This window comes from Drosophila teissieri, chromosome 2L (assembly GCF_016746235.2).
Source record: "Drosophila teissieri strain GT53w chromosome 2L, Prin_Dtei_1.1, whole genome shotgun sequence".
Taxonomy (NCBI): Eukaryota; Metazoa; Arthropoda; class Insecta; order Diptera; family Drosophilidae; genus Drosophila; species Drosophila teissieri.
The window spans coordinates 2,628,781-2,641,161 of NC_053029.1; the positions used below are offsets into that span (position 1 = coordinate 2,628,781).

Genomic DNA, 12,381 nt, shown 5'->3' on the forward strand with positions numbered 1-12,381 from the left:
TCTCGGCTGGCAAACAGGTTGCTGTCGCAATGAGGAAACTGCAAATATTGGGATTTCTGTTCACGGTGGCTTCTATAACCCTTGGCACTACTTTCGCTTGTAAGGCGGCATAATACGCATAATTGCTGATTAAATAAAACTTGTTTCGAATTGCAGATCCCAGGGCGAAGACCTCGTATGTAAATGACTTTGTCTTTCCCACCGACGACGTGGACGTCATTCGCCCTTGGCAGCAGTACACAAATGAGCACTCATCGCAGTCCAGAGACTTGAAATTGGCCAAATGCACTGACTTTCGTATGGAAGACGCTGCTGGCACTGCTCGTCTGATCTTCATCAGCTACAGGAAAGTGGAGGATCCGCTGCAGAGCCTAAAAAAGGTGCTGAATGGCGAACTCAATCTACCGGAACTTGTGGATGGCCTGAGAGTAGTGAGCCGTGGGAAAAACCGCTTGGTTTTTGAGCTGCCCAGCGCTCTGGATGCTCTTTTCACACTGAACAGTTACTGCAATTTATATCGCGATCGTAACGATGCCAACTATGAAATCATCAATGTTGATACTGGTTAATAAACTGCGGTAATAATGAATATAATTGTACGCGAAAGGCATAAATCGTCATCAGCATAACTTGGCCACACATGTGACTCATGCTGAGATACTCGTACATTGGAGTTTTGGTTTTGGTTTTGGCCAACAGCAATCTTCGCACGGGTGGTAATCCCCAGTGGGAATCACCAAAGTGAAACCTCGTTCGCAGCCAACTAAACTAACTAATGTTTGGCCCAGCCAAACAATCGAAGCCCATAAATACGTGGATGTGATTCGGCTTGGCTTGCGATGGTCGCCAGGTGAAAGAGCCACCTGGGCAACATGCATACATGTACATACGTACACGAATGCAATTAAGTTTGTTCGGCGGCATAACGCGTTTGGTGGGGGGCTGGCTTGTTTATTGCCATCGCTGGTTTTGTATTAACTGGGCTGGGAAGGAGCCCACCCCACGGAAGCCAAAGTCCTGGTTGTTGTCGCGCTGGTTGCCCTCGCTGTTGAACATGGCCACAATGGCCTGGAATGGGGTCTGCAGGATGCCAGGATAACAGGGTACGAGGGTACGAGGATACCAGGATACCGCTGCAGCAGGGGTACAAGGACACAGGGGTACATGGAGGTGTAAGGGAAATGGGCGAGCGGAGCTTTACAATTTACACATTAATTATGAGCAGACATGTGTTGTAGGCGTTTTGGCCAGGATCCTGGTGCGCCTTGCGACGCGGTAACAGGTGCCTCCAGTGACTTCATTGCCTCCTCCGTTGCACTGGTAAAAACCATGCCAAGTTGTAGCCATTCCACTGCCAGAGATTGCACTAGTTGGCTAGTTTTTCGGCGAGTGCACCAAGTATGCAAATTCAGGCTAGGCAAAATATGCCCCTGGCCGGCTTTTATGGCAGCGAATTAATGAACGCAGCCAACGAGGCTGGCAAGGACGTGGGGTAGGTCATTATTTTGCCCATGTCCCTGCTCCTGCGGCTCCCCCTTACCCCCCTGCTGCAATGCATTGCGGCCTGGTCAGCTTGTGGCAACCCCGAGGACGCCGCCGCCGTGTGCAATAATAGCAATAATTTATCACCCCGGACCCAAATTATGCACGAACTCAATTGTGCGTGAAATTAAATTTTAAGCGCCAAACAGGACGACTCGACTTGTCGGCTCGGCCTCTCTCCTGTTTACCCCAATAATTTGGCCAATTTCACTTGAGACCGGCCCACAAGACTACCGGCCCAGAATATAATTGAAAATATTTCCAATTGCTCGGTTGCGGCCACAAATGACATGTGTGTGTGTGGCCGGCATTTGTTTAGCACTAATTGGGAGTTTCTTGCTTTGGCTTGAAGTGCCCTTACCGAATTAATGAAATATTAATGCCGTCTTTAATTGTGCTGCTGGGTTATCTGCACTCAAAGTGCCATGCAAATGCACACTTGGAAAAGCAATTTGAGCTTGCAAAATGCGCTTAATTAAGACTTGCGGATTAAACTGGCCATTAAATGGAGCTCAAATATATATTTTTTGTGTTTCGTAAATAGAAACGAAGTGCACACTTGGTGGCCAAATCAAAGCAAATCCTCCTGCGTCTCAAATAACTTTTCCCAATTTACTTTCAGCTCCAGCGCAAACTTTGAGAGCTCAAAGCGACCGAGGGTCAGTGGGTATAAATTGGCAAATTGTCGGCGCAGAATTCTCGAAGGACATAAAATACCAAAACTTTCGATTGCATTTTTGTCGCCGAAGTACCTCTGATTGCCTTAAAAATAATTTATTGAGTCAATTGACTTTTGCAGCGAACTCCCCGCCGCCTTCGTCTCCGCAAATAAACGCACTGCAATCGAACTTACAATCTCCGGGGAATCCCACACATGTGAACTCACATGCACACTCACATTCACACTCACATTCACTTGATTTGATTGTGTTGACTCTGGCTGTGACTATGACTCTGACTCTGACTTCGATTCAGACTGAGACTCTGAATCTGCAGAGGGAAATAAACTTAAGTGCAGCAGCCACGTTCCTGAGTTCCAAAGGAACTCGATTCGCTTCGATTCGATTGCGTTCGAAATTTGAAATTTATTGCGGCCGGAGTTTGAGTTCGTTCACATGGCACAAGTTAAAGCTCCGGTTACATTTACATGACTCATTCAAACTCCGGCACTTGCTCATTTTGAGGACAGAGACGGTGACGGAGACGGAGTTGGGGAAAAAGTCCGGACATTTGCGAAATTCCTACTCAAACTCCGGGCACACATGTCAATTCAATTCGATCGGAGGACCGTGACGAACGAAGAAGGCCTATGAAGGAGCCCAAGTCGAGTCCTTGTTTCCTCCGGGGAGCTCCTCTATTCTAACTCCACTGGAAGCCCACATGTCTATGGCCACATGGTTTGGCCAAATAAAAACGTCTCCCTTTCATTCAGTTTGATTGACAGGCGGAGTCGAGTCGAAGATGGGTACTGTCTCGTTGAATATGTCCTGTGGCTTGTCACCGAAATATCCTTTATAATTGGAAGGCATTTCCATATGCCAGGACGCACTCACTCACTTCAGCTCTGGCTAAACATGAAATAGGATTTCAATAATTGATTATGTCGCAATTGTGTTTATAATGGGAATAAGCCAATGAAAGAAGCTCTTTTCTATGCCAAGTTATACAGGACTTGTGATATTCAGTATGATTATGATTGTATGATTAGTTGTAAGATTGATTTTAACAAGTTTAAATAACTTTTATGTTTACCTAATGATTTATTTTATAATTTTCTATGCCTGTCGAAGTGTTCTCCACTCATATTCAGCAATTTGAGTGGAAACCCACCACGAATTCAGCAGCCACATCGCCGTAGTTCGGCTACAAGCGAAGCAAAGCTGCAGAAATTGTAGCTTTGTGGTCGTGTGGAAGCTGAGTGCTTCGCTGGGATTGCGTATAAGAGTGGCGCCGTGTATGAAAATTGATGGTAAACAAATTATTGAGTAAACCATACAGATAAACTAATAAATGCGTACATAATCACCCAAGTGCAGTACTTTGAATAAATATTCTCTCTTTTTGAGTAATACTTTTTAAGTAATTGAATTCATAGACGCATTCAACGAAGCAAATCAAGTAAATCGGAGATTTATGCCAGCGTAACGAAAAAATCGCATAGGAATTTTGTTTGAAATTGGATTTATTGCAACTACTAAAGCGAAAAGATGAAAAATGTGTATCAATCCGTTGTTGGCAAAGGATGCTGCAAAATTCAGCAAAATGCTGCAAAATGCTGAAGGCAAATACTTTATACTTGATACTTTATGGTTTCGCATTTGGTAGTTATTCGATACTTTTTGGGGGAATTGCTGGACAACAAGATTGTGTGCCATAAATAATGCCAAATCGAATATCATAAATATTAAAAACAATTTTCATTTTGCCAAGTTTTTCGGGCAGCACAAGTGCAAATTGTATTTCATTTCAACTTAAAATGGGGTTAGAGAAGCTGTGTAACTTAGACTTTCTCAATCAATGAAGAAAGTGAGTAACTATTTGAAAATACACGCTGTGATAAATGGACACGCTTGATTGTAGCTTTTATGAATTTAATTGAGTTTTCAGTGTGGGAAATATGCCAGCCCCTTTGTGATTTTGCTATCAAGTAACGCTTTTGTCTCTTTGTGGGCCGCTTAATTAATTTATTTAATTACACTCCCATTTGCATTCATTTTTAAACAGCTGCCAATGCTTCCATTTCACTGCCATCGTGTCTGTTTATGTTGCCTGCAAATGAATAACAAACTGAATGAAAATATAAATATCTATCTGCATTATGCGTCGAGTGAGTACTTTTATCATTCGCTTTTGCTGTTGCTGTTGCTTTTGTTGCATTGACATTGGCTTAAAGCGAATGGAAAATCAATTAGGAAACGTAATGGCCTGGAAGTAATCATAAATTGGGTTGAAATAAATCGCAACAATTTTAAAGCTAATCCCACATAAATCGAATAAAGTCCACGAATTGAAGGCTTTTCGGCCGGGGATCAGCATAAAATTGAAATTTTAATGACCATAATAATGCGTAGCTGAACCAGAAAACCCTTTTACGAAAGGATTTAAAAAGTTGAGAGTCCTCGCAAAAAAGGGCAAGCAAAGGCAGTTAAATTGTATCATCAAATTAAATCCAAAGTCGTAACCTTTTTCAAGAAGAATTTCCTTTCCATCAGGTGATTCATACTTTTTAATTAGCGTAATGCACAAATAATATATTTTGTTAGCTAAAGTCTTTTATTAATACAACTAATTGACTTTTTGTGTTGGTCATTTCTATAATTTTAAATTGACTAAAATTGGAACTCTGGTTTGCTGGCAATTAGTGTAATTGCAGTTTTAATTTTTAGTGGTTTTAAACTAAACGCTTAATTTGGCAACCGCAATTTAAATTTTTGATTCCAGTGGCCGAGCCAATAAATTACTCAATGAAGTGCTGAAAATCTAGTTTTTTAAGGATTCATCCAATGAAAATCCACTGATATAAATATAAATATATTGCACTAGTATCAAGTAAGTCGCATGCATTTATGTAACGAAAGCCAGTTTCACATGATTTGGCCATGTGATTTTGGGGTCTAAAATGCCTGCAACTCTGATTTGCTCTGATTTGCATCGGAATCCAAATAAAGAACCCGGCTGGCAGGCGGACACATGCATACATATTCAGAAGGATTTCGCATGCGGCGCACATTTTTGAATACATTTGACAATTTTCGTAAGAGAAATGAGAAATATTTGCATTTACTTGAGTAGCAGCAGCGACAACGACGACGACGACGACTGCGAGGAATACGACGACGGCAATGCAAAAATGTAATTTCCATGAAAGCAGCCAACTCCGGAGACGAAATGGCTGGAATCCACGAGACGTGGGCGAGGGTGTCTGCCTGCAGAGTCCGTAGTCCGGAGTCACGAGCCAAGCGGGAGTCATCCGAAGTGGCTGCAAGTGCGCAGGCATTCGGACAACTCGGCAGGGCTTCCACCAAGCCCTGGGCTTCACTGTGATCCCAGCATGCATGGCTGCACTGCGAGAAAATAGTTGTGCTGCCCCAGTAGCCAACTACTTAGATGAGAGCCAACTTTGAGATGAGAGCCAACTTTCAGCCAACAGCTAAGCAGTTAATAGCTGCCAGCTGAGATGTGTGTTCAATAACCTTGGCGAACCTGCATGAAAGACGCACTGATTTTTGCCAGTGTAAAACTGTGAGGGCGGGGAAAGTTTATGGTGTGCGGAGAGAGGAAGTGGCGGCGTTGACGGCGGTGTCTATTGTGCGGGTTAGCAGCGGCTGCATTTGCATCCCGACAGCAGATGCTCCACTCCGCCAGGCGAGGATTGACATTGGAATGGGGATGAGGATGAGGCTGTGGATGTGGATGTGGGCATGCTATGTGGGCTGTGCCATGTGGCTGTTGGGAAAGGGGAAGGGGGATTTGGAGAGCCTGTCCGGCTGGCTGGCATGAAATATTTGACTTTTGATTAAAGCACCGGCTCAAGTGCCTGGCGGAGCTCCCTGGCTTCCCAGCTTCCCAGCTCCCTGCCACTCGACAGGACTCACTTGTCTCCCCAAATGCATTTCATATTGTGTTGCATAATTTTCTGCGGTTTCCCCGCTCTAATGTGGGAAAAGCCCTACTAAAAAAAGAATCTAAAATAAAAAGGAGCGCTCGACATTGTGAAAAGTTTCCCAAGAACTTACTACTGGGTAACTCTGCTTCCGTCGTTGTCATCGGGCCTGTTGTTGTGTTGTTGTGTTGCTTTGTTGTTGTGTTGCTTTGTTGTTGTGGTGTTGCGAATGTGCATTGTTTGTTGTGGTGCTAGAAACTAGTCGTTTCCATTTCTCGCCGGCTGGCAAAAGTGTTGCCCAAGCTGCTGCACTTGTGCCAAAAGAAGTTTTATGGAATTACACGTTCGAGGGCTGAACTTCCATTTTCCCCCAAATGGCAAAAGATGGAAAATAAGTTTGGGCGCCTGCACATGGCAGTTGCCTTCTGAAACAAACACTCAGTAGTGCTCACAAGGAGAGTTATTAATACAAGGCTGGTTTTTGAATTATTCGAGCTACATAGTTAGTTTGCTGCATTTGCAGTTAAAATTGAATAAAATTGAGTTCACCAGGCAGCCAAACATCAATGGCGCTTAATTGGCATGCGAGTGCGGGACCACTTAAGCCGAAAAATCTTGGAGTCACCACCTCGTTGCGAACAGGACAAAAAATTAATCATACGCTCCGGTTGCCAGCACACAGCGCAGTCGAGGGGAATTTCGCCGGGATCAAGGGGAATATTATTGCGGTACAAAGGGCAAATTAATTTTTCATAAAAGGCACACCACACGGCCACCGCAGTGGGGTACCCTGCCTCCCTTCCCCCTTCCCCCTCCTCCCTTCCCCATCCTGCACATCCTGCACATCCTGCGCTCCGCATCCTGCGGTTTGCTGCTCACGCACGTAGGATATGTACCTGCCACACGGATATGCTCGCATTCGGGGCTGGGCGCAATTAATTTTCAATGTGCGCTTTATGCAGCTCCTTGCCGGGTTGGTGGACCACCCAGCTCCGGATTTCGCTCCCTCTCCGGCGGGAAAATGCGGCTGCCAAGGTCCCCAGATGCGCTGGGGCGAGTGCGGCGGGGCGTGCTAATTGCCACACAAAAAGCGGCAAAAGAAATGCAGCCAGCCCGCCGAGTCCTTCCAGCCCTTTCGAGTCCTTCGAGTCCTTCGAGCCCTTCGAACAACTCTTGATCGCATCGCTGGCTAATGTGATGTGTGCTTAATTTCCGCTCTTCAGCTAATTGGCCTCGTTCGCCAGCGTTTCGCTAATTACTTAATCATCAGCCGCACTGACAGCCCACAGATTTTTCTATCTAAAGTTTATATTAAATGCTAAATAGATTTGAGCCTTACAGTTCGTATTAAATGCTAAATAGTTTTGAGCCTTAAAGTTCTTATTAAATGCTAAATAGATTTGAGCCTGATTCGAAATAAGAAGAACTACGCAGAATGATATCATTTACTGGCATTCATTTATAGACTGGCGTGTTTACGACTCAATAGCGAAAAACAACTTGCAATCTGAAGCTGATTGCAATGGAAAACAAGTATTTCAGTGAATTGCACTCGCATCCATCAAACTCGTTTGGCTGTCAACGTTTCCGGTCTGGCAGGACTATCGGGATTGCGCCAGGACCACCAGGACCAACAGGACTGCCAGGACGATCCGGACAGATGTCTCGGCTTCTCGAACTTAGTAACGAGCTCATCCGCAGCCCAGCCACCTGGCCAACCTTCCCCACCTGGCCAGCCTGGGCAACCAAACCCACTGCTGTCTGTCAAATTGAGCGCAAAAGCCTTGGCATCCAGCTCAGGTGACATCAGTTCCGTCTCGTTACAGTTTGAAGTTTACCGTGTGTGACAGGCCTGGGGTTTGCTTCAGTTCAGTTCAGTTGGGTTTGGTTGGGTTTGGTGGGGTTTTGTTGGGGTTTGGTGGGGTTCGATGGGGCTTTGTTGGGTTTCGGTTGAGTTTTGTGGGCGGACCACCGCAGAAAAGTTGAAACGAAAAGTTTTTAGTGCGCCGGCAAGTAAAAACAAAGAATTTTAACTACACGCAGAAAAAGAAGTGCTACCAATAGACAGCAGTTAACATTTTAGCATTGAAAGCTTGCTTTCGGAGCAGCTTCACTCTATCATCACACTTTCAGCCAGTTTTCATGGTTAGATTTCGGTAGTAACTTATGCTTATAAGCTTATAAACAAAATACGTTGCCTATAACCAAGGGCAATAATAGAATAGGTTGTGGGGTAGACTGTGAGTTCCAGAGATATCCATGTAATAAGAACTAGATAGGTTTCAGAACAGGGCTTTTGTTTTCGAATTAGAAAAAACCAAAAAGATGAAACTCCCCCTAAACCATCTCAATGGGGAGTAAACAGGATTCGGGGGGCATAAATCGAAATATTATCAAGATGCCAGCTGGTCGCGTCGCAACTAAATTGTTTGCAAATTTCAGCTCAGCTTTTCTCTGATTTTTTTTTCCTTTTCGACCCAGCGGCGCCCGAGGGCCAAGAACAAGAACAAAAACAGAGACAGCGGCAGAAAATTGTGTAAACAAGTTTTACTCACCTATGGCCAGAATTTACAGCCCGGCCAACATTGGCCTAAACATTCTACATCTTTTTCATTTTCATTTTTCTTTTTCTTTTGCAGAGCTGGCCGGGTTGTATTTCATTTTACTTCAACACTTTTGGCCCAACTCGTGTGCGCCCGGGGCCAAGTTTGGGCATAATAAATAACACAAAAATGAAGCGAATTCAACCTCAAAGTTCAATTCAAATAACCACTCAATAGATCTGCCTGCCGACTACTCATGTGCTCATGTGGCAACTGGCCTGCGCCGAAGATGCCTGCTTCTTGTGCATACGAAATGGCCGCCGGCTGGCTGGAATAGACGATGAATTTAAATATGGCCAAATTGAGTATTGGGCACGTAATAAAAAAGAGAAAAAAAATACAAAAAAAAGGCCACTAGATGGGTGGAAACGGACGGCCGTTATGTATGGCATCGTAAATAAACCCTTTTTTTACTTAATCCAAATTCGTCCCCGGGGAGCAATTTGTTACACAATTTAAAAAGGGACGAGCGGCGGCCAAGGCGTTTAGATTTAGTCCGAGTCCAGTCCGAATCGAGCTGTGTCCTTGCCAGGACTCCAGGACTCCATGACTCGAGGACTAGAGGTTCGGAGAGCTGGAGGACTCAGGTCAGTTGTGCATACATTGTCCCTAGCCGAACTGCAATATTTTGCCCATAAAATATTTATATTTTTTCGCTTTCCACTCTGGCAGTAATAAGGTTTTAAATTTCCATTCCGAATACATATTTGATGTGCTTAGACACAGCGAATGTGCAGGGCAATAAAAGTAACCGACAAGAGATATGAAAACCGTTGAAAAAGATTCCGAATTTCTCCACTGGCTGCTGTAGTTTCTATCTTTCTTTCCATTTTGGGTTCTGCAGTTGCTGCTGATTCGATGCACTTTGCTGGCATGTGAATAATGCACTCGACCATTTTGATTGTATCACTGGCAAGCAGAATGGATGGCTGCATACAAATGGGGTTTCTAGTTTATGAAATACCTTTGTTTGACTATTTAAGTTGGGAAAGATGGTGATTAGAATGCCAATCCATGCTCAGCGAAATGAGCTTTGAGCCTAATCAACTCGGCCAGAGACAAAGGCACATGGAAAGCAGAAAGCGCAGAGCGGCAACTTTTCCCAAAAATTAGCGGAAACGGAAGCCAATCAGCTGGCAGCGGAAACCGCATTGTGCCGCAGTCCTCCACTTGCGTGGCTTCGATTATGATGAGGCGATGGACTCCACGGACTCCACGGAAAGTCCGCCCATCGAAGGACGATGAGTTCGCTTTGGCATTGCGGCCAGAGCCGAAAATAATGGCCAAGAGCCAAATTACGTTTCCGCCATTTGGTGCCGGGCAGCTTTCGCTTGACCGGAAATTGTGAAAAATCAACTGGGGCGAGTGTACGAGTGTGGGTTTCCCACTCCTCCAGAAAGGCAACTTCGAGGGGTTAGTGCACGGAGTACCGACTTCGCTGGGAAAATGACCGCTTAACGAGCAAATTTCAATATAAAATAAACTTAAGGGCGCACATTCGAGAGCAGCGAAAGGAAAGAACCCGGCGAACTTGTTTCACTCTCGAATGAAAGGCCTCAAGCAGTTGAGTTTCGAGATGGCCGCGTGACAAACAATCGTTTATATAAGTTACAAATAATTAAGGCTACAATAAAATGCGGTAAGTTATATGGCATAGTAACACTCTTGAGTAGTTTAAGTTTTAGGATTTGAAACCCATTTCGCGCTCACCTCTATGCGATATGCCATCCCATTGCAAAGAAAAGCGCCTGGCATCTGGCAAATGTCTGCGAATTTTATAATGAAATTCCAGAGCGTTTAATTATGCCCGGGGCAGTAAGTGCCATAAGCCCCTCTGATGCGGCAATGGAATGTGAACTCTATCCAAGCTCAGCTCTGCATGAAATGTGTAAAATTATTACAACAAATGCCAGAAGACAGCAGACTCACTAAATCGAATTTGAAAAATCAACAGCCATGTGTACGGAAATGTTGGCCCTTTCGGCATTCTTCTGCAATTTAATCATGCAAATTTCGTAATGAACATTTATGATTTTAATGACGCTTCAGTAATGTTATTAAATTCATTGGGCTTTGTCATTTTTTTAATAAGTGTTTATACAGTCGGATTTTACGGTTTTTCATATGCCATTTGAAAACTAACAAACATATAAGCTACTTAGCTACTTAGCTCCTTAGTTAGAAAATGTTTATAGGTTCTGATTCAGTTCTTTAGTTCAGATTGCTCGCATATCTTCGTGTTCTTTTCATATTCCATCTCAAAGCTAACATAAATACATATAACCTACTTAGCTCCGTAGTTAAAAATGGTTGATAAGTTATAATTCAGTGCTTTAGTTCCAATTGCCATATTTTTGTGATCTTTAAAAAGATTAGAAAGCACCCAGCCCTTCCACTTTTCCCAGCTTAAATGACATCGTTTAGGGCCGACTTACAATCCCTTGTTAACATGCTCGTCCTGGCCAGTACGATATCATCCATCCCGACCACATACACATACATACATCTGTATATATATGTACGTTACCTGTAGTTTGTCCCCTTATCTCTGCGGCTACGTGAGCCCACGTATGCGCATTCGTTGGCCAAACTAAGGCCGCGTGCAAATCCGCTGCAGACCATAAATTATAAACGGAAAATGTTTTTGGGGAAAAATGTGAAAAGCGGGTGCCTGCGGGTCGCGATGAACGTGAGGGGTTTTGTGCTGTTTTTTTTTGTTTTGGCAAATGTTGGAAATCGCTGTGGAAAGTGGAAAGTGGCAACTGTTGCTGGTGCATTCGATAATTAAATAAGGCAAAACAAGATGTCGACAATTCGGGATTTGAATTAACACACATACGCACACACACGCATACACACATGCGAGCTATTAAAGTTTGCAGACCCACATCCGCTTTTCCGCTTTCCGCTTTTCCGCCGGGCCATTTTCCAAGCGAGCATTTTCCGCGCACGCAAAATTCAAAGCAAGCAAAGTGGAGGAGGCGTCGTGGTCGAGGCTCTGTGAAATTAAATAAGTTGGGGAAACCGCTAACGAGAAAGGTGTCTGGCACTAGGAATTAATGCGGCGGTTATGCCGGGCCGCCGGGCTCACAGGATCCGGAGTCCTGAGTCCCGAGTCCTTGGGAACCTGGCTGCCTTTGGATTCCAAGAGGAGAATGGGTGGCGGTGTTGGCGGCGGTGGCAACGCGTAAAATTGCAGAGCACATGTGTTTGGAGCTTAATCTGTTTAGGCAACACGAGAAGCGCCTGCCGACAACTTGGTCTAAAACTTCAGCTAGCACTAACTTCTCCTGGCACCCCAAACTGTTTAAACAGTATGTACACAGAATGATGCACTGCAGCCGGAGCCGGGCAGATGGAGGCGACTTCCTTGGGAGTGAGTGGTTGAAAAATGTTCAAGTTGCAGCCTTTTGTTGCTGCTGACAGGGAATTTATTTTCGATGTCAATTTGTGCAACTTGTGGCAGCAAATTTAATTGCCATTCTGGGCAATTGCATCGCCAGCTGCCTGGGGCATCAAATTTCAAGCAAAAGCAACTTGGCCAAGACATTCCAGGAAATATACTTGCATTTTGGCCACAATGACCAAATGCAGTCCAAGCAGGCGGCCACACCTTAATTAATACACAATATT

General features: G+C 44.4%; 1 protein-coding gene across 1 annotated transcript; it reads left to right on the top strand.

Moving 5' to 3' along the window:
- Positions 1 to 594, top strand: LOC122626551. The gene is made up of 2 exons (XM_043806846.1): positions 1 to 99; positions 157 to 594. The coding sequence occupies exons 1-2, from the start codon at positions 30 to 32 to the stop codon at positions 567 to 569; spliced, it is 483 nt and encodes a 160-aa protein (XP_043662781.1). The 5' UTR covers positions 1 to 29; the 3' UTR covers positions 570 to 594.
- The last annotated feature ends 11,787 nt before the right edge of the window (positions 595 to 12,381 follow it).